This window comes from Phyllobates terribilis, unplaced genomic scaffold (genome assembly GCF_046119375.1).
Source record: "Phyllobates terribilis strain yellow unplaced genomic scaffold, ASM4611937v1 Scaffold_2__4_contigs__length_985480577, whole genome shotgun sequence".
Taxonomy (NCBI): Eukaryota; Metazoa; Chordata; class Amphibia; order Anura; family Dendrobatidae; genus Phyllobates; species Phyllobates terribilis.
Window position 1 is genome coordinate 877,942,190 of NW_027362762.1, and position 22,579 is coordinate 877,964,768.

The following is a 22,579-nucleotide window of genomic DNA, read 5'->3' on the forward strand; positions in this document are numbered from 1 at the left end:
GGTACTGCCCCATTTTTGTAGACCTGTCCGCCTCAGGAATAAGAGATATAAAGTTCTCCTTGTAGCGTGGGTCTAGAAGTGTCACCAACCAGTAATGACTGCCACCCAAAATTTTGAGAACGTGAGGGTCATGGGAAAGGCAGAATAACAAACTCAGCCACGCGTGCCAGACTACTAACTGGCAAGACTTCAGTGTCCTCACCAAGAGGATGACTGACCATGCTCTCCTCCTCCTCCTCCGTGTCCTCTAGCCATCCACGCTGAACAGACGGTATGACAGCTGTGCAGGTAGTACAGTCTATAGTGCATGAAACTAGCTCCTGTCCTTCCTCCTCCTCCACCTCCTAATCCTCATTGTCACCCAATCCACGTTGGGATGAGATGAGGCTTGGCTGTGTGTAATCACCCTGTATGGTTCCTTGCTCCATCTCATCATGCTCCGCCTGCAACGCATCCTCTTTGGCTGTGAGCAGAGAGCGTTTCAGAAGACAGAGAAGCAGGATGGTGACGCTAATTATGGCGTCATCGCCGCTCACCATCTTGGTGGAGTCCTCAAAGTTTTGGAGGATGGTACATATGTCTGACATCCATGTCCACTCCTGAGGTCTTATACGTGGAGTCTGAACTGAATACCGACGGCCTTGTTGATGCTGGTACTCCACAACTGCCCTCTTCTGCTCACAAATCCTTCCCAACATCTGCAGTGTAGAGTTCAAACGCGTGGGGACATCACACATCAGTCTGTGAGCCGCAAGCTGCAAACGCTGCTGAAACACTGCAAGGGCGGCGGAAGCTGTAGCTGACTTTCTAAAAATTGCACACAGGCGACGTACTTTAACAAGCAGATCCGGCAGCTCCGGGTAGGATTTGAGAAACCTCTGAACCACGAGGTTAAGCACATGGGTCAGGCATGGTACGTGTGTGAGCTCACCTCACCTCAGAGCCGCCACCAGGTTCCGGCCATTGTCACAAACGACCATGCCTGGCTGTAGGTTCAGCGGTGTGAGCCACAGATCTGCCTGCTCTTTCAGAGCTGTCCACAACTCATCAGCAGTGTGCGATTTTTCACCTAAGCATATTAGCTTCAGCACAGGCTGTTGCCGCTTGGCCGAGGCAGTGCTTCCAGCTTGTGACTGATGTGGTCATTTCGGAGATGGAGGCTGAAGAGGAGGAGGAGGCTGAGGAGGATGAGGTGCAGGAGCAGTAGACCATGGGGGCAACCCTGATTGACCTAGGGCAAGCAATCCTTGGAGTCGGGAGGACGTGTTCCATCCCAATGTCCGACTGGGTCCCAGCTTCCACTATGTTATCCCAGTGTGCCGTCAGCGAGATGTACCGACGCTGCCCACAAGCACTTGTCCATGTGTCAGTGGTTAGGTGGACTTTACCGGTAACTTCGTTGTTGAGAGCAAGGCTAATGTTTTGGGACACGTGCTTGCGTAATGCGGGGATGGCACACCGGGAGAAATAGTGGCGGCTGGGGACCGAGTACCAATGGACGGCCGCCGCCATCAGGTTGTGGAATGCTTCAGTCTCCACGAGACTAAAAGGCAACATTTCGAGCGCAAGCAGTCGTGAAATGTGAGAATTTAGTAGTGTGGCCTGTGGGGCGTTGGCTGCATATTTGCGCTTGCGTTCCAAGGACTGGGGTATGGACAACTGAACGCTGCGCTTGGACAAGGACATGGACGTGCTTCCTGATGCAGCTACTTGAGAGTGTGCAATGACAGGTGAAGGGCAGGAGGCATCTTCGCATGCACCATGGACAGGGGATTGGCTTGCATGCACAACAGCAGAAGAAGCAATGGTGCCACCCACAGACACTGTTCCTGGACCCTGGGGTTCGGCCCACAAAGTCAGGTGCTTTGCTGCCATGTGCCTGATCATGCTGGTGGTGGTCAGGCTGGTCGTTTTGTCACCCCTGCTGATGCTGGCCTGGCAGGTGGTGCAAATGGCCTTTTTGGGGTTATCGGCAGTCTTTAAAAAACAACCAGACTCGGGAAGACCTAACAGTTGTACTGGCAACTTACTTTGTGTTGGTGTTACGGGGAACGGTTGCCTGCCTTCTGTCTGGGGCCACCACACTGCTTCTTCCTGCCTGTTGGGGTGCTCTGCCTCCCTCCCCCTGTGTGCTGCTGTCCTCGCTCTGCATGTCCTCCAGCAAGGTTGGGTCAGTTACTATATCTTCCACCACCTCGTCTTCCACTTCCGCACCCTGGTCCTCCTCCTGACTTTCTGGCAATTGTGTCTCATCATCGTCCACCTCTTCTGACACTTTTCCACCGTCGACTTCGTGTGACCGTGGCTGCTCAAATATTTGGGCATCGCTACATACGATCTCCTCTTGCCCCACTTCAAGTGGACTGGGCGAGCGGCCCGAATCTATAAATGGAAAAGTGAACAGCTCTTCAGAGTGTCCAAGTGTTGTCTCTGGGTACTCGGCATGGTGGGAGGAAGGACGATCAGGGTGAGGAATATGCGGTCCAGACTCACGGCTACTGAGAGTTGACCGTGTTGGAGACAGGGTGGTGGTGGTGGTGGCTAAGTGACTGGAAGCATTATCTGCTTTCCAACCAACAACCTTTTGACACTGCTCTGGGTTCAATAGTGGTGTGCTGCGGTCCCCTAGAAATTGGGACAGGAAGGTCAGGCGAGAAGATGTGGGTGTTTGTTGTGGCACAATTTCGGCTTGCCCATTTTAAATGGAGGACAGTGTCTTCCACGCTCACTACAAATGACTGAGTTTGGAGCAAACTTATATGTAATCCGTGTGATGGCGAAAACAGTTTTAAATACTAGGCCTGTAGGTAAGTAGTTTGACCAGCAAACTGCTGTGAATTGCTTGACTGACACACTGAAAGAAATTTTTAATGGAGGCCAGAAATGGCAGTATTTTCTGACAACGTATATGTGATCCGTGTGATGGAGAAAACACAGTTTTAAACAGCTGGATTTCTAGCGCTCTAATATGGAAAGGACCTGGCTGTATTCTGCAGTGCCAGGGAGCAAATGGCGCAGAAAGAAACGTGTTCTCTGGATTGCTTTTTAAGCAAATAATGATGATTAAGATCCAAAGAAAAGTATTCCTGGTCCCTGAGACCTGGGCCTTTGTATAGAAATATCTAACAGCAGCAGAAGGCAGAATTGGAATGGAGCCTCTTGTGCTATATGCACTGAAGTCTGCTATATACACTGCCTGCCTCTACACCCTGCCTGCCTGATATCTCTGCAGATGGATTAGCCCTCAGAAGGACTGTTAAGATGGATATGTGTAATGTACGGTTTTTCTCCCTACACTACCTAATACACAATCAAATCTCTCCCTAGCTCAGCAGCACCTCTCCCTACACTGTCTGATCCGCAGTGACTGTGACGAGCACAGAGGCACCAAGTCTGATATAGACCTGATGACTCTGTGCGGCCAGCCAATCACTGTAAAGCCCACAACCAACATGGCTACGGCATTACAGAGCATGGCGGGCAATCCCTGCATGTTCATTGGTGCTCTAAAGAGAGCCAAACATGCAGGGAGGGGACCCAAGTCCCCGCCCGTGCAACCCGGAAATACTCGAGCAGTGAGATGCTCGGGCGAGCACAGAGCAGTAGCGAGCATGCTTGCTCATCACTACATATAATACTAAAATGTCTTATGTGGGAACCTGCTGATCAGAGAGATGAGGGCTCTGCCGCCCTGCGGAGCGCACTACCTGCTGACATGGTGGTCATCTCCCTTGGTCTCAGGCGGTTGACTTCACAGCTGCTGTACCTCACCGGCGTCTCCTCGTGTTCGGCTGATTTGGCCGGTAGGAATTGTTTCATCCCTTTCCACCAACCTGCAGAAAATGAAGCCAAACTCATATGAAGACCATGAATCTAAATATAATATTAACACCTTCCTGCCAGGACGATATTACGATATTAAGTTTTAGTTTTTTTTCTACTTTCCTTCCAAGAGCCATCATTTTTTTATTTTTCCATTGACACGCATAACAGGGCCTGCTTTTTTTTTGTGACATAACCTGTAGTTTTGAATGAAATTTCATTTTATTATACAATGTAAAAAGGGGGGGGGGGGTAAAATTGAAAAAAAAATTGCAGAAACATTCTGCAATTGTTTTTTTGGGGTTTTACAGCTTTTATTGTGCGGTAAAAACGACTTGGCAATACGATTTTCCAGGTCAGTACAGTTGTGATGATACCAAACTTGTATATATATTTTTTTTTATTTAAATTGAGAAAAAAAGTTCGAAAGTTCGTCAAAAAAACATATTTCTTGTGTCACTATGTTCCAAGACCCCAACGTTATCATTTTTCAGTTGATGGAGCTGTGTGAGGGTTTGATTTTTTTTGCATCCTCAGCAGACATTTTTTATTGATACCATTTTTATGTAGATATGACGTTTTGATCGATTTTTATTGCATTTGTGGAATTGAAACAACCAGAAAAAAAAATGTATTCTCGTTTTGCGATTTACTGATCAGGTTAATTAATTTTATCTTTTGAAAGATTGAGGTTTTTACGAAGGCGGCGATACTAAAAATGGGTTTTTATTTCTAAATGGGGAAAGGCAGGGCGATTAATTTTTTTTTTTTTTTACTGTATTTTGTTATTCCCTTAGGGGACTTGAAACTGATCGTAAACTATAAACTGCAATACCATAGTAATGCAGTATATATACAGGGTGGTCCAAAAGTAGGTGGACAGAAAGTGTAATAAGGTTATGAAGGGGGAGATTTATCAAACACTAAATTGCAGCCGCCTGTCTGGATCATCCTCCAATAAACCATGAATTAGACGTGGACGATAAGCTTTCCACCCAATAGATTTCAGGATTCGCATGATAGAAGCTCGTGAAATTCCTAATTCCGAAGAGGCTCTTCTGGTGACTTTTTTGGACTCTGAACAAATGTTTCAGCAACAAGTTGTTTATTATCTTCTGTACAGACTGTTTTGGGTCGAGCAGTTTTTGGAGCATTAAGGATTGAGCCAGTGGCATTGAATTTGTCACGAATGCGGTAAATGGTTTGTTTATTTGGGGCTTGAGTACCAAATGTTTCAACCCAATTTGCTCTAATGGTTTCAGCATTTTGAGATTTCCAATACTCTGCTAAAATCCATTTTCTTTGATCTGTATTTAAATTATTTGTCATTATGTGTGATCTGAATTATCTGAAAAGAAAACAGATTTGGGGGAGATCTATCTGTGAAAACTAGATCTGTGAAACTGACTCAGTTGCCCTTAGCAACCAATCAGATTCCACCTTTCATTTTCAAAAGAGTCTGAGAGGAATGAAAAGTGGAATCTGACTGGTTGTTAAGGGCAACTCAGCCAGTTTCACTTTACACCATGTTTGATAAATCTCCCCCTTCATAACCTTATTACACTTTCTGTCCACCTACTTTTGGACCACCCTGTATATAAATCACAATCTCCTATAAAGCCCAACTGCAAGCTGGACTCCATAGAAGCACCGTTACAATAGGCAATGGGGTCTTCAGTAGACCTCTGACTGTCATAGCGACCCATTAGTGGGGAAGGGGGGTGATGGGCACCAAGAATGACACCCCCTTAGTGAGTGGACTAGAGATGTATGCATGCATGTACAGTACAGACCAAAAGTTTGGACACACCTTCTCATTTAAAGATTTTTCTGTATTTTCATGACTATGAAAATCGTACATTCACACTGAAGGCATCAAAACTATGAATTAACACATGTGGAATTATATACTTAACAAAAAAGTGTGAAACAACTGAAAATATGTCTTATATTCTAGGTTCTTCAAAGTAGACACCTTTTGCTTTGATGGCTGCTTTGCACACTCTTGGCGTTCTCTTGATGAGCTTCAAGAGGTAGTCACCGGAAATGGTTTTCACTTCACAGGTGTGCCCTGTCAGGTTTAATAAGTGGGCTTTCTTGCCTTATAAATGGGGTTGGGACCATCAGTTGTGTTGTGCAGAAGTCTGGTGGATACACAGCTCATAGTCCTACTGAATAGACTGTTAGAATTTGTATTATGGCAAGAAAAAAGCAGCTAAGTAAAGAAAAACGAGTGGCTATCATTACTTTAAGAAATGAAGGTCAGCCAGTCCAAAATAAATTGGGAAAACTTTGAAAGTGTCCCCAAGTGCAGTTGCAAAAACCATCAAGCGCTACAAAGAAACTGGCTCACATGAGGACCGCCCCAGGAAAGGAAGACCAAGAGTCACCTCTGCTTCTGAGGATAAGTTTATCCGAGTCACCAGCCTCAGAAATCGCAGGTTAACAGCAGCTCAGATTAGAGACCAGGTCAATGCCACACAGAGTTCTAGCAGCAGACACATCTCTACAACAATTGTTAAGAGGAGACTTTGTGTAGCAGGCCTTCATGGTAAAATAGCTGCTAGGAACCCACTGCTAAGGACAGGCAACAAGCAGAAGAGACTTGAAAATACAGAAAAATCTTTAAATGAGGTGTGTCCAAACTTTTGGTCTGTAATGTATGTATGTGTATATATATATCTATAGATAGATATATCTATATATAGCTATAGATTGATATATCTATCTAAATCTATATACATTATAAAATATTGTTAAAAAAAATATCAACACATCATGTAAGGCAATGCAATATTTATCAGCAGATGAAACACGCTAAATACATGATGATGTGATGTACACATTTGTATATCTAGATTCTTTCCATGGCACTTTACCTGCACGGTCCCAGTAAGGCAAGTCATACGTTCCTTCTGTTTTCTTCCTTCTGATGTGGAATAGAACATGAAATCATGGTTAACGCAAATGTTTCTGAAAACAAAATGCTTTATCTCTTACTTCTTTGCAATATAAAATATTACCTTATTTTTTTATTTAGGAAATAAAACAAGAAAAGAATCAAAAAAAAAAGTGTGATTTTTATCTTTGAACAGTAAACGTTCTAACGTTCGTTAGGTTTTCCCTGTAATAGCTTGGTTTATCCAGTAGATGTCGCTGGTGCAGCATATGTCAGTAGTGCATTCTCGTTGCTTGCACACAGTCCTCATCTAATTATGTAGATAACCATATTTATTTGTACCCATTTGTAGAAGAGCCAGGTTACCATCTCGTATTTAAGGTATGAAAATACAAAGTGCGTGCATTACTAAATAGATATATCAGACCCGATGAGGCTGCTGTGCTTACTTTGAAAAAAAAAAAAAAAAAAAAAAGATTATACAGCCTGACAGTTTTTCAAAGTTGTTCTGCATTTTTTAAGACTAGCTCATGCTGACTGCTTATCTTCATATCAGATATACACAGCATTGTTATGATGATTTTCAAAGTTAAGTACACCAGCCTCCTCAGGTCTAAAATACCCAATTGTTAATGTATGCAGCTTGTAGTGTGAAATCTTGAGACAGATCCGCTTTGAGCTTATTTTTTTTTTGTTCCTCCGCTTACTTTTCCTAAATGCAAAAGTGGAATTCTTGATTACCTCCATTCAAAGTACATAAGATATTGGAAAGCTGTATTTTTTCCATGAAACCTCATAGCAGTAGTACATTACAAAAGGATATGGACACTTTTGGATATATTTTCCAACATAAATCCATTTTTTCAATAGTGCTTCATTTAAAATGTTGAACCATTTGGTTTCTACAGCCTCGATTTATCATCGTACATAGCAAATATGAAATGAGTCAGTGAACTGGTCTGACAGTAGGGGCTGTCTGCAATACCTATCTTCCCCTCAATAACGTTCTATGCTGAATTGGTTATAAATGAGCTTGTAAGATGGGTGAGGAGAAGACTCTGCCGTCATTGTGTCATTTGTGAATCTATGTACCATGAAACGTAAAGGCTGTAGAAAGCAGACGGTCCAACATCTTTATAGAGTAACTAAACTTTCATTATTTTACCCAGCATAGAAAGTTCTAAAACTTTGCAAATCAGTTTATTTTGGGATTTGTCTTAATTCCTTTTAAAAAAAAAATGCATGTAAGGGGCTTCCAAATCTCGGATTTTCACTAAGCTACTTGAACAATATACTTATTTAGAGTACAGATGATGGGTCAGCACCTGTCTGCCCTCTGAGTGTTCTGCTTAGGTCAAGTTCACACGTTCAGTATTTGAAGCCAAAACCAGGAGTAGGTGAGAAATACAGAAAGGTTGTGTGCCCACGATGCGTTTTTCAAGTGTTTACGCTGCGGAATTTCCGCAGTGTAAACGCTTGGTAAACCTTCCCCCATGGTCTCCAATGCAATTCCGCACTTTCAATGCCCATGCTGCGGATTTTTCCGCAGCATTTATGCTGCGCTCAAAAATCCACAGCATGTTCATTAATTTTGCGGACATGCAGTGTAATCGTCGCCATTGACTTGCATTAGAACGCGCCAATTCCGCAAGACTGCATCTGTACTTGCGTAATTGGCGCGTTCTAATGTGCGGATGGTACCCAAGTCTGGAGGAGAGGAGACTCTCATCCAGACCTGGGTACCATAGAATCTGTAAAAAAAAAAGAATTTAAAATAAAAAATAAAAGTTTATACTCACCTTCCGATGTCCTCCCGGTGTTTTGTCCACGCCGTCCGGTCTCTTGCAATGCTCGCGCTGTTGTGAAGGAACTGCCATGACATCACTGAGTCATGTGACCCATCACATGACTCAATGACGTCACCGCAGGTCCTTCACACCACCGCGAGCATTGCAAGAGACCGGACGCAGCAAAGATGACACCGAGAAGACACCGGAAGGTGAGCATAATCTTTTTTTATTATTATTTTTTACCATTCTTATTCTTCTTTTTTTTAACTATTACTTAGTCACACTATATAAATCCATGCCGGTTGCATGGATTTATATAGTGTGACCAAGTTGTCAAGCACTTTCCAAGTGATGTTAAAATCGCTTGGAAAGCGCTTGATAACCCGCATGCAGAAATGCAAGTGAAGAACGCTTCACATCCGCATGTCCCTGGCAGGAAATACGCATGTACAATCCGCATGTACAATCCGCATGTACAATCCGCATGTACAATCCGCATGCGTTTTTCCTGCCAGGGAGAAGCGTAAAAATATGCAGCATTTCTGCATCGTGGGCACATAGCCAAATACTTTTCCTCTGATTGTTCCACTCCTGGTTTTGACCAAATACTGAACATGTAAACATGGCCTTACTAATTTTTTTATCTCAATTATATAGCGTCACTAATTCCACAGCGCTTTACAGACATTATGGGCACTGTCTAGACAACCAACAGGAGATTAGACCCCTAAAATATAACTTTTATTCAAATATGCTAAAAAGGACTCAATAGTCACCACAACAAACACAAGACAAAATGCCAGGGAACAGGGATAAGTCACACATCAGTCAGGAAGGATTACGGGCTCTATCTGTCCCTATTTTGTCCCTAAATTCTCTCCCTTCCTGACAGCGGAGGTTGGCACCCTAATTTTTGCTCCGTGGCGCCCCCGCTCAACGTCGGTGTCCCTAATATCCCTGGTAAATCTCTATCTTTATATTTAAAAAACCACAATCGTGAATAAAAGGTAGAGAAAAGTGAACGTACAGATTAAGAAGCCGACAATTCATCATAGATATGCATTTAAGGAGACCCAAGTCTATATATTGCGACAATAATAATAGCCCTGGGAATTTTTAGAAGGTAAGATTTTCTCAAGATAGCTGGTTTATTACATTCATACATAAACCAGCATATACTAAATAACCAAAGCTAATAAAGCAGGTTCTGTTATATATGAGACTAATCCCCAGAAGTAATGCCCACAGACCGGTATCACATGTGCATCCTGCTCTATGTCGTTCTAAGTTGTCAGAGCCAGAATGTGATAGAGACTGTAACACATACAAGCAAAACAAATGACCAACTCTAAATGCATTATAACAATCTCAATATCATTTAGTAAGGAATAGCATTTATCATTGGTAATGCATTATGTCACATCTCATAGATATCAAAGAAATAACACAAATCATTAGTGATTCCTAATATCCTATCTCAGAAAATACAGGGACTTAGCACTTATCATAAATAGTCCCTCATATCATGTCCCAAATGCAAAGACAGTCTGATATCATATAAATAGATAGGGAGCAACACTTATCATGGATGATCCCTCATATCTCGTCCCAATGCGTTTCTCCCTGGTACTCTCCAGGGTTCATCAGGGGAACTGGAGAGGCAATCAATCCTTCTCTCCAGACGCTCAGTCAGTGCTGCATATGAAGAAATGGGAACTTCTCCCACATATATAGACACCCACACTAATCTCCCAATGTTCACTAATTGTACCTGTGATTAGACGCCCCCTTTTTTCCACCATGTCACGCACCCTGGCAGTCCAGCGCACGCCATTAAGCTCTCACCACATGAGCAGTGTACATAAAGCACACACCCACAGTCTGGAAATGTGAGCCCCTGTCTCCGCCAGCAGCACATACCGGAAATGAGGTCACTGGAACGCACGCCATGCTGCGTGGAACGCAAACCGGAAGTTCCGCCCCCCAGTGATGTAAACCGGAAGTGAGGTCGCTGGAACGCATACCAGAGTCAGTGGAACACACAGCATGAAAGCACATACATAAACGGTTCTGGCAGCAGCACCAGAAGGTGCCCATAATCGTTTTGCAGTACCAATCTGCAGATAACCACCTCAAATAATCATAGACTCATAGATGGTTAACAAAAGGTACACATAAAGTCAAACTAAGGGCATGGTATATTGGATTCACCACTGTGGAAAGCACAAATCTATAAGAGGGATACAATAAAATTTATTATTGTGTCTCCATTGAAAAATAATGGAAGGCAGGAAAAAAATCCCATTTCTATAGTAGGTAAGTGTCAGTGTTATTCACACATTCTAACTCATCTGCCCTTAAATATTTGTTTATTGTTAAGATAGGGATAAAAATAAAAAAATTCCCATCGTAATAGTGGGTGTAAACAAGTGATAGCCCTCACGGGCGATTGTCACCAAAGCTGATTTCTTCTTGCCCCCTAATATCCTACTCTGGATTAAATGAAACTCGAGAAGCTCAACTGCTCATTAAGACCCCCTGGGGCCATCGACGACATCCAAAAACTCCAACGGGCTTCCCGCTGGAGAATGCTCTTCTTCCAATCTCCCCTTCTGATAGATTGTTACACAACCTCCAAAACTCTAAATGAGATACATTCAACGTCACCACCATGCTTTGAATTAACATGCCTGGCAAGTGGTGTATCCCTGCCGTGTCTTATATCTGCAAGATGTTCACCAATTCGAACACGTAGTTCACGTTTGGTTTTCCCAATGTAATCCATTGGACATGTACACGTACAGAGATACACCACTCCTGACGTTCTGCAGTTGGCAAAACCTCTCATGTCGTACACCCTGTTTGTCACTGCACTTTTAAAGCTCTTTGATGGTGTCACAAATTTACAGAAAGAGCAGTGCCCACACCTAAACGTTCCATTAGACCTGTTTTGTAACCAAGTATCCCCCCTTTTTTCCCTTGGAGTAAAGTGGCTATGTACAACGGCATCCCTAACCGATCTCCCTCTCCTATACGTGACCGAGGGTGTTTTGGAGACAAGGCTCGCCACATCTGGATCGACCTGCAAAATGCTCCAATGTCTTTTAAGGATATCCATGACTCGTCTCGACTGATCATCATAGGTACCGATCAGGCGTGTAATGGATTCAGAGTCAGGTCTATCCCTTGGGGTAAGAAGGGATGATCTGTCCTCATTGGGGCTCACAATCTAGATTCCCTATCAGTATGTCTTTGGAGTGTGGGGGGAAACCGGAGAACGCGGAGGAAACCCACGCAAACACGGGAGAACATACCAGAACAATCTCCTGCAGAAGCTTATCTATGTGCACACGTTAAGTATTTGCTGCATTAAAGACTTTTCTGCATCAAAAATGTGTCAGGAAATATTGTCCTGGTTATTTTTTTTTTTATTTATTTATTTTTTTGTAATTGAAAATTATTTAAACTTTCAATAAAAATTTAATTATGAAAAAAATGTGTCAGGAAAAACACTACATAAGTGTTTTTTATTCCGTTTTTTCTTAATGTGTTTTTTTTCCCATATCCATTACATGACATGTTGCAGATTTGAAATTGCTTCAAATCTGCAAGGAAAAAATAAGCACCATGTGCATGAGATTTTAGTGCAAGTGAGAGAAGTGCTGAGCTGACCCTGTCACTACCATCATGTGTACTCCAAATGAGTACATTCTGATATCTGTGGAGCTGAAAGCAGGGGAAATAGAAGGAGGTTGGAAGCCACTGCAACTTTTACAGAAGTGAAAACAAATTCATGAATACAAGTGAATTGCAAAGTTTTAGAACTTTTCATGCTGGACAAAATTATTAAAAAAAAAAAAAAAAAGTTTAGCTACTCTTCAATTAAGCCCTATAAAATCATCCTTAAAAAATAGATTACATTTACTTTGCTTATTCTTTTGCTTGTGTTCTTGTGAAATTCTACATTACCTTCAAAACAAATATTTGATTATGTAATCCCAGATTACAAAGGTTTACCATAGAGCCATTGCATCATCCAATCTCGCTCCATTAGGAGGAAATGTTCATTACTGCAGTTGCGCAATCCTCTCTTTCCATTACACGAGTTTATGGCGGAGGGACAATCAGTCCTTGAGCGGAGTAAAAAAGGGTGACCAACCTGTTTCTCCAGTGCCAGGCGCAAACAAGCAGCACCACGATGCTGGTGCAGACCATGACTAACGCAGGGACCAGGATCGCTGCCAAGGGTACATCTGTAAAGCATTAAAAACAAGAGGAGCTTACACGCCGATCACAGAGCACATTCTTGTGTAGGTGTTGGAAGGAAGAACCTCTTCCCGGTCACAACAATCCCACACCACACTCGGCAAAAGTCAGCTGCGGCAGACTAGGATAACATGCGAGAAGGAGAAGATGGAAACAAAAGCTCAAAATCCTTGTCAGTTCAGACATCCTTTTGAATTTTTGGTTTTGTTTGCATCTTTACCGCACTTTCCGTCACATCACAGACGTCAGCAGAGAACAGTGACTTGTATAGGAACGGTGGTTTTTACATTCCGCATTTCTATTCGCCATGTTGTAAAATACCCCAAATTAATTTTAATTTTGAAAATTAAAAGGTGACAGCATTGGTTTAGTACTTAAAAGGTTTTGGACACTTTTGACATGGAAAAATTATTATTTTTTCACGTTAGTGGTTACCTTTGGTTAAAGGGGTTGTCCACTACTTTCATATTGATGCCCTATCCAAAAAATATGGCATCAATGTATGATTGGCCGGGGTCCCGTTGTCATCAGTGCCGGCGGCTACCGGCCGGAAGTGCTTACCTGCGGTGCTTTGCCATCAAGTTGTAGTGGCCGGTGCTTGTTACTGCACATCCGCCTCCCATTCATTTGAATGGAAGGTGGATGTGCAGTACCCCGCGGCGGCCACTACAGATGGACGGCCAAGCACCGCAAGTAAGCACTTCCGGCCAGCGGCCGCCACCAACAACAGCTGATCGGCGGGGGTACCGCGTGCCAATCATACCCTGGCCAATAATACACTGATGCCCTATCCTATGAATAGGGAATCAATGTGAAAGTAGTGGATAACTTATTTAATAAAATTGCACTAAGCTTCAATCTTAATTCCTTACTTCATTTCGAGACCCCCGATATGCAGTTTGCAACCTGATCCAAGTTTCAGTTTTTCCTCTTATGGGAGTGTCTTCCCCAGTAATATAGGCTGGATGTGCAGTCTTTGTATCTAGGTTGCTTCTAATTCCTCTTCATATTTTTATCCTTAGTCCGCTTCTCTGCCCTCCATGAGACTGTAAATACTTTCTCCATTGTCGAGGTCTGTGTACAGTCCTCTCCACTGCTGCCATCTCTTATTTCTCATTCATACGCTTGTGCGTCACAGTCCGAGTACAGACTAAGGTTCAGGACAGGAGAATGGGCCGCGCTGTTCTGGGGACTTGCAGATAGGGTCACAAGAAAAAAACACTACTAGCTTGTAGATATGGGGATAATCTGCAGGCTAATAGCATTCTAAATCTGCCCAGCGCAGGCACTTAGATCCCCGCTGCTGGGAGGAAATTAACTTTTATCCTTCCCCATAGCGTTCAGGTTTCAGTCACTGCTCTGTGTACAGAGACCATTAGGGCCGGTTGTCAGTCAGGGCTGGGGTGCGGTTACAACTGCCACTCTCTACACACAGCGGTGACTGAAGTCGCACCGCCCCCGTTACTCAAACCCGAACGCAACCGGAAGAAATTAAGTTAATTTCCTCCCGGCAGCGGGCAGGTTCAGATTGTTCAGACTGTTAACCTGCAGATTAACTCAATATCTGCACTTTAATACCATTTTTTCACATGACAGGTTCCCTTTAACATTGCATATTGGAAGCAAATCAACAACTATACACATATATACACACACTTATTTTTTTTCTATGCCAGGGTGTACATGGCCTTTGCCTGTTCTTTAGTATCATTTCCTATGTCTTTCGTAACACTTGCTATGTCAGAGCTAATGCGGAAGTAAAGTTGGTGAAACCTGGGGAGGGGTCTTGTCAAAGGTCAATCCAAAAAAACGTTGATAAATAATGTATGCCGTTAATTATTTTACTGCATTGAAGTTGAGGTACATACCATAAGGGAGCGAGAGCGCCGACAATCTGCTTATAAACACGATTTATAGGACTGTACAGAAATGTAAGGACTGCAAACTATTCAAATGTACAAGCCAAGTCCTCCAGGGAATGACATAGTTAAGGATGATCCATCGGCCTTGCCGGCTCGGGATGAGTCAGTGAGCGCGCAGAGTTCACGGCACTCTGATGTCAACCCCAACATTCCTGAGCGGGAGGCGGCAGCGCACAGCTGACACAAGGCAGGAGGAAGCAACTCCTAGCAAGCAGCACACCGAGCCAAAACCTTCCATGCTTTTCAGGTGCGTCACACTGCAAGCCAACTGGCCAGAGCTGCGTACAAGAGGCTGGAAGACCTGCCAAGCGTGCGACCAGGGTCTGTGCCACGCAAGAGCTTTACCTTTGGTAATATCAGGAGTCACAGTGGTGTTCTTAATCTCAGGAGGGGAGGTGGTCTTATCCACTGGGAGTGGGCGATGAGCACGCGGCACAAATGCTGGAGGAACTGTTAGTTTTGGAACAGGCGCTTGGGATGAAAAAAACAAAACAAAAAAACAACAAAGTTAAACTTTCTTGCCCTGTTATTGATACAGGAGACAATGAACATCAATTTTATGCTCTTACATACAGAAATTGTGATAATATACAGAGGCTGAATTATTTTAAATAATTACTGTAGGAAAAAAAAATAAAGTTTTGGCCAAAGATTAGATTTTCAAATGTATTACATAATTTTTGACTTCACCCAAAAAAAAAAAAAAAAAAAATTTGATAAAAGGGGTACGTCATACAATTGTTGACGTGTACTATTGTGTTTCCCTCCAGCAGGCAGCCATTGCATGGGGACAATTATTGCATGAGGTAGATTCTGCCGGCTAACAAATCGGATTTCTGGGGATTATTGGACCCCTGATCTCTTGTCCGGCTTCAATTTACAAAAGGGGAAGAACCACTTTACTAAAGTGGAGAAAACTATATTCCTTACTGGATCCGACACACTGATCGCACACAGAGACAAGCAAACGTTGGTCCCTACCAGGTATAAACTGGCACCCAAGCAACTCGACTTTCATGGCAATTTTCTGGTTCCAGCTTGCAGGCCTGATCTTCACAAACCTTGCCACTATGGGGGGAATTAAGTTGTTCCGGACTTCTTGGTAGTAGTCAGCGTTTGCTTGAAATATCTGCAAATGTTATAAGCGAGGTAGTTACTTTTTGTGTGTCGATCACACGACTGTATTTTAAATCTGAACAATGTCCATGAAAAAAAACAAAAAAGAACAGACAGCACTTGGATTAATGGGGCAGTGCAGATGACGTTTTTTTTCCCCACTGACTGAATAGTCTTGTGAAAAAAAAAAAAAAAAAAAGCATTAACTAGTTTCTTCTGCAAATCGGATGAGACTCACCCAGAGAATTTGGTGAAAAATTGATAAACTAAAAAACACCATTAACACAAACAGACACAATAAGGAATGTTGCCCTCAATTTTTATTTTTTTGTGTTCTGACCAAATATTATACACACAAGCTAGAAATTGTTGTCGGTACGTACAGATGGATAAAGGCTGGATAAAATGTACATATTGCATGGGATACGCTGTAGGTCAAGAGCTCCGTTCAGAACGCACTTTATTTTCAAGATGTAAAAACAAATTTAGTATTTGAAATCCAAAATGGGGAGAGAAGAGTTCCTTAAGGAGGAAGTATCAAGTCAAAAGTCGCCAGGTGTTGCTCTTATTATTATTCTCGCTGGTCCCCTGCATATTCCATTTTTATTTTATTAAAATCTGACATACACATCTCTGAAATTGTGTTTTTTTACTTTGTGCTAATTTTGATGGTCTTTTAAGAAAGGAGCGGCGCTCAGAGGGTATAAATGCAGAGCAGCCTATAGACCCCCAGAAAATCATGGCAGCCACGAACTCTTGGTAAATACCATAGAAATTGATTAAAAAATAAAAATAAAAAAAAAACAGAACGGGGGCAGCAGCAAGAATAAAAAAAAAAAAAAAAAAAAAAGACAACCTGTCACAAGGTCAAATGTGGCCAGTTCTTGCTTTTAAAGGTCCCCATATACAGTGGGTACAGAAAGTATTCAGACCCCTTTAAATTTTTCACTTTGTTTCATTGCAGCCATTTGGTAAATTCTAAAAACTTCATTTTTTTTCTCAGTAAAGTACACTCTGCACGCCATCTAGACTGAAAAAAACAAAATGTCGAAATTTCTGCAAATTTATTAAAAAAGAAAAACTGAAATATCACATGGTCATAAGTATTCAGACCCTTTGCTCAGACACTCATATTTAAGTCACATGCTGTCCATTTCCTTGTGATCCTCCTTGAGATGGTTCTACCCCTTCATTGGAGTCCAGCTGTGTTTAATTAAACTGATAGGACTTGATTTGGAAAGGCATACACCTGTCTGTATAAGACCTCACAGCTCATAGTGCATGTCAGACCAAATGAAAATCATGAGCTCAAAAGGAACTGCCCAAGGAGCTCAGAGACAGAATTGTGGCAAGGCACAGATCTGACCAAGGTTACAAAAGAATTTCTGCATTACTCAAGGTTCCTAAGAGCACAGTGGCCTCCATAATCCTTAAATGGAAGAAGTTTGGGACCACCAGAAGTATTCCTAGACCGGGCCGTCCAGAAAAACTGAGCAATCGTGGGAGAAGAGCCTTGGTGAGAAAGGTAAAGAAGAACCCCAAGATCACTGTGGCTGAGCTCCAGAGATGCAGTAGGGAGATGGAAGAAAGTTCCACAAAGTCAACTATCACTGCAGCCCTCCACCAGTCGGGCCTTTATGGCAGAGTGGTCCGACGGAAGCCTCTCCTCAGTGCAAGACATATGAAAGCCTGCATAGAGTTTGCTTAAAAACACATGAACTCCCAGACTATGAGAAATAAGATTCTCTGGTCTGATGAGGCGAATATAGAACTTTTTGGTGATAATTCTAAGCGGTTTGTGTGGAGAAAACCAGGCACTGCTCATCACCTGCCCAATACAATCCTAACAGTGAAACATTATGGTGGCAGCATCATTCTATGGGGGTGTTTTTCATCTGCAGGGACGGGGCAACTGGTTGCAATTGAAGGAAACATGAATGTGGCCAAGTACAGAGATATCCTGGATGAAAACCTCTTCCAGAGTGCTCTGGACCTCAGACTTGGCCGAAGGTTCACCTTCCAACAAGACAATGACCCCAAGCACAGAGCTAAAATAACAAAGGAGTGGCTTTAGAACAACTCTGTGACCATTCTTGACTGGCCCAGCCAGAGCCCTGACCTAAACCCAACTGAGGATCTCTGGAGAGACATGAAAATGGCTGTCCACCAACGTTCACCATCCAACCTGACAGAACTAAAGAGGATCTGCAAGGAAGAATGGCAGAGGATCCCCAAATCAAGGTGTGCAAAACTTGTTGCATCATTCCCAAGAAGACTCATGACTGTACTAGCTCAAAAGGGTGCTTCTACTCAATACTGAGCAAAGGGTCTGAATACTTATGACCATGTGACATTTCAGTTTTTCTTTTTTAATAAATTTGCAAAAATTTCTACATTTCTGTTTTTTTTCAGTCAAGATGGGGTGCAGAGTGTACTTTAATGAGAAAAAAAATGAACTTTTTAGAATTTACCAAATGGCTGCAATGAAACAAAAAGTGAAAAATTTAAAAGGGGTCTGAATACTTTCCGTACCCACTGTACATTAGATAAAAGTAGGCTCAACTAGTAGGTTTTGGTGATATCAGCCGGCCATCTAATATGTATGGAGGCCACCAAGTGTCCTCAACAGATTATCTAGTGCAGTGTTCCCCAACTCGGTCCTCAAGAGCCACCAACAGGTCATGTTTTCAGGATTTCCTTAGTATTGCTCATGTGATAATTGCATCACCTGTGTAATACTAAGGAAATCCTGAAAACATGACCTGTTGGTGGATGTGGAGGACTGGAGTTGGGGAACACTGGTCTAGGGGGACAGAAGGATCCGACAAGTTGGAATTCACTTGCCTGATCCATTTGTTTGGAAGCAGATGAGCTGCTGCCAGATTCTGGTCGTGGTTCACTCAGTGAAAAAATGGGAAAAACCAAGTCAAGCTGAGCAGTCCTGTGCAAGTGGGAATCAGGAGAGATCGTTGTCAGCCGAAAGATCATTCATCCTAAGGGCGGACATATTGGTGCAAACTGTACAGCTGCACAGGAGCCAGGAAGTAATGGGGGCCACTACCACTTCCAAAACAGGTGGAATTGTGCATTATGAAGAGCTATTGGACTTCAAAGAACCCATATCTTGTTCTTGCACAGGGGGCAGACTTCTGTCTGTGTCCACCACTGGTTCATCCAACAGCTATATCACACGTGTGGCCAGCGTAAGGCAAGCTCAGAGGACCATACCTTCGATCTGTGTGCTTTTATGAGCGCAGTGTACACAGACAGCAGATTGATTAATGTCAGACAATGTGCTAGTGCAAAATCTAGTGGAAATCTGATTATATTACCCCCCTCCCTGCTCCTACGATCCTATTTTGTGCAAAGGTGGTGACATACGAGAAACTTTGCAAAAGGTAAATAATAGTTTAGTGCTGTATTACACGTTATACAATCACTGCCATTAACAGGAAATGTAGGATTTAGCATTTCTGAATTGTGCAGTTCTTCCCGGATTCTCTTAAGACTTGGATACATGTACCTTGTCCCTATCCAGATTCGCCTCTTTATAAAGCGCCCACTTCAGGCCGTCTTCACTGTGCTCGATTCTGTATGATGTAACGTAGTAATTGTAAGCGGACATGGTGGATCCAGTGGTTATGATTCCTAGCCAAGGGAAACATTTCACAGGTTACAATATTTCACATATAACCCGAGTTTAAAGGGCAGGTTCACAATGTGCAATATGCCTCCATGAGCCTTTAAGCTTTGTGTCCTTCTGCGTCTCCTTCCCAGCACTGGAGATAAATAATCCAGCCGGGAAGTTCTCTTATACCAGCATCAACCTCTGATACACTGCTCGTATGTAATGCCGTAAATATCAGGGGGAATGAGCGTCAGACAGACGTTCAATTTAAAGGAATTGTCCACAACTTGGACAGCCCCTTCTTAAAGGTCAATGTCCCGAGTAAAATAAAAAATTCATTCACTTCACGCGCCGCTCCAGAAGTGTCAGCCCTAGCTCTCCTAGCTTATTATGTCACGTCACCACTGCAGACAATCAGTATCCAGTGATTGACAGCTGTTGATCAATATGCCATTACAGCGAACCCGCTGTGATGAAGCAGTAAAGGCTGCAGGCGATCAGTAGCCGCTGATCAGCTGCAGTGCTCATGTGACAGTGATCACGTGAGTGATGAGCAAAAGCTTTTTTTTTCTTTTACTTGGAGAACTCTGGCATTTAAGAAGGGGAGTCCAAGTAGTGGACAAACCCTTTATCTTAAAGGTGTTTTCTGGGATTTTTAGAAGTGAAGAGTAATAGCTGGAAATGAGTTAATAAAATAAAGCAAGTATCACTTACCTGTTCAATACCTCCCAGCTTCTGCAGGGATAATCACAGGCTACTGTGGACACAAGCCCTACACGTCACAGTGACTGCTGAGACCAGTGATTGGCTGCAGCAGTCACATAAATGATGGCTGTGGCAGAACTGAATATTATTGTTTTTCCAGGTTTTCATGTGTAAAATGGAAAACCACATTAAAATGAGCCCTTCTACCTTAGACAGAGGTCGGCCTAACATTGATGTGGCCTCACTCTTTGGACTCCCTCATATACGTAGACTCTGAGCTTGTCATGTGTTCATGTGGATTACTTTGGGGAGAGTGGAGTACGCCACTGCCAGATAGCTCCTATTTCTGCTAATGCAGCTGTATTGAAGGCTGCTTTGGCCAGAGAAATAAAACATTTCCAACAAAAGTATAAAGCTTCTTACAGACCTGAGACTTTTGTCAGCTTGTTCAGGTCGATCTGCAGCCACTGGTGCTCATCGCTGAATGATGCAGCCCAGGCCGGGCCCAGTTTTTTCAGTCTGGCTCTCTCCGGCTTCCATATATTGATCTGACCTGCATGGTCTGTCCATTCCAGAACAGATGAGGCCGTTATTTGAGAATCAGGAATAGCTCCATTTTCCATTCCCAGAAAACCATAGCAGCCTAGATGACACAACAGGCAAAAAAGTAAAAAAAAAAACTCCTTACAATTCTAAATCGATTTAATGGCAAGAACAGTCCCACATCTCATCCCCTAAAGTACATACCACCAGTCTTGAATGTGAAGAGCGTAGATGACAAAGAACCCCTTTAAAAAACAAAAAGGATAGATCATCAACATGTAAACCCCCCAAAAAACGTTAAAAGGTTTACTATTCCCAGAATCGCATTATTTTTCACAAAGCACAATGGATGCAGTTTTCATCTCTATTTGGCCCACTGTGCACCCAGCTTCACATAGCTTCCTAAAGCTATATTTACAAGCACCACTTGCTTCTCCTTGGTGCTTCACACCCCACCCTCTCTTGTGTGCTCCTGACAAGCCCCACATTTCTCAGTTCTCATCAAGCTAATCTAAGTTTATAATTCACCTTATGCATCTGTGTACTCTGTTCCTGGAAAGTACCCTGCCTGACTGATTTTATCTTGTGCATCTGTAAAGGACATATTGATATTCATGCTATGGCAACTCCATTTTGTCTGCCTGCTTCAAAATCATGTTATTATACTCTTTGCATAACATACATTCTTTCCCTCCTTTTCTCTTGCTTCACATGCAACTTTCCCACACTAACCTTTTCTCTCAAGAACATTCTATGAGACACCCTGCTCCTGTTATCTAGCTAGTCTGAGCCGGGATGTATAACCTAGTAACTTTCCATCGTACACCGAACTAACGATAATATGACCATATGTGTATTTCCGTAATAATTGTACTAACATTGGTTCAAGCTTGTAGTATGGGTGTAGGTGATTGGCTACTGATATACTCAAAACAATATAAAATGCTAAGTAGAAATAAACAGAGTTAGAGATTCTCGAATCCTCCCATACAGAGCTTTGCCTCTGTCTGGTTTTCTGTTGGATTGCGCAATCAACCTTGTAACATAATAATTTGACACTCACTTGGTTAACCGTGAAGGGTCATTACTGCCCTCCCTCAACACATCTACCTCAGTATAGCTGCAGTGTGGTTTTGCATTGGCTGATTCTAGCAGAGCTCAACTCTCCTGCCCTCCTCTACAATGGAAGTCTAGAGCTATGTTTGCGGCCTGCTGCAGACAGATCAGTGATATGAAACTGCAAATGCTAATCAAATGATGCAGATAGCAGAAGATAATCCTTTGCCATATGCATTAATAAAGTGACATTTGTAGTTTCATATCGCTTAACTCTCAGCAGCAAACAAAGACAACTCAACTAATCTCAGTCCTGTACACAGAGCCTCATACTGCAGAATATCTCTTGCTGTCCCCTATATATACAGCTCATCCCGCAGTATATCTCTCCTTTCTGTTTCTTGTTTATACACAACCTCATCCTACAGTACATCTCTCCTTTCGGCCCCCTTTTCATACAGTGCATCCTGCAATACATCACTACTCTCAGTACCCTGTACACAGCCTACCTTGCAGTACATCTCTCCTCTGAGCCTCTGTATACAGCCCATCCTGCAGTATATCACCTTTCTGTCCCCTATACACAAGATATCCTGCAGTACAAGGCTCCTATTAGCTACCAGCACACCACCGCTTTCTGGTATGACCTGTGCTCTGTTATCGAGCCTCCGCCTCTTTCAGTGACCTCATCGCTCACCGTTGAAGCTCCATTCTATACACAGCACAACTATGGTAGCAGCAAGCCAGCTGACAAACTGCACTGCGCAGGATCAATTACAACCCCAGGAACTAAATGACCATTCCAATGACAACTAAAGGAAAAACAGAGCCT

At 42.9% G+C, this 22,579-nt stretch overlaps 1 protein-coding gene across 1 annotated transcript in view; it reads right to left on the reverse strand.

Moving 5' to 3' along the window:
- DCBLD2 (discoidin, CUB and LCCL domain containing 2) overlaps positions 1-22,579 on the reverse strand; it is a 90,742-nt gene that overhangs the window by 13,320 nt on the left and 54,843 nt on the right. The window contains exons 7-14 of the mRNA XM_073668107.1: positions 20,896-20,936; positions 20,576-20,791; positions 19,339-19,463; positions 15,681-15,828; positions 15,045-15,170; positions 12,671-12,764; positions 6,702-6,751; positions 3,708-3,833 (exon numbers count right to left, since the gene is read on the reverse strand). Of these exons, the coding sequence (XP_073524208.1) occupies positions 3,708-3,833; positions 6,702-6,751; positions 12,671-12,764; positions 15,045-15,170; positions 15,681-15,828; positions 19,339-19,463; positions 20,576-20,791; positions 20,896-20,936 (926 nt within the window). The remainder of the gene's footprint in view (positions 1-3,707; positions 3,834-6,701; positions 6,752-12,670; positions 12,765-15,044; positions 15,171-15,680; positions 15,829-19,338; positions 19,464-20,575; positions 20,792-20,895; positions 20,937-22,579) is intronic.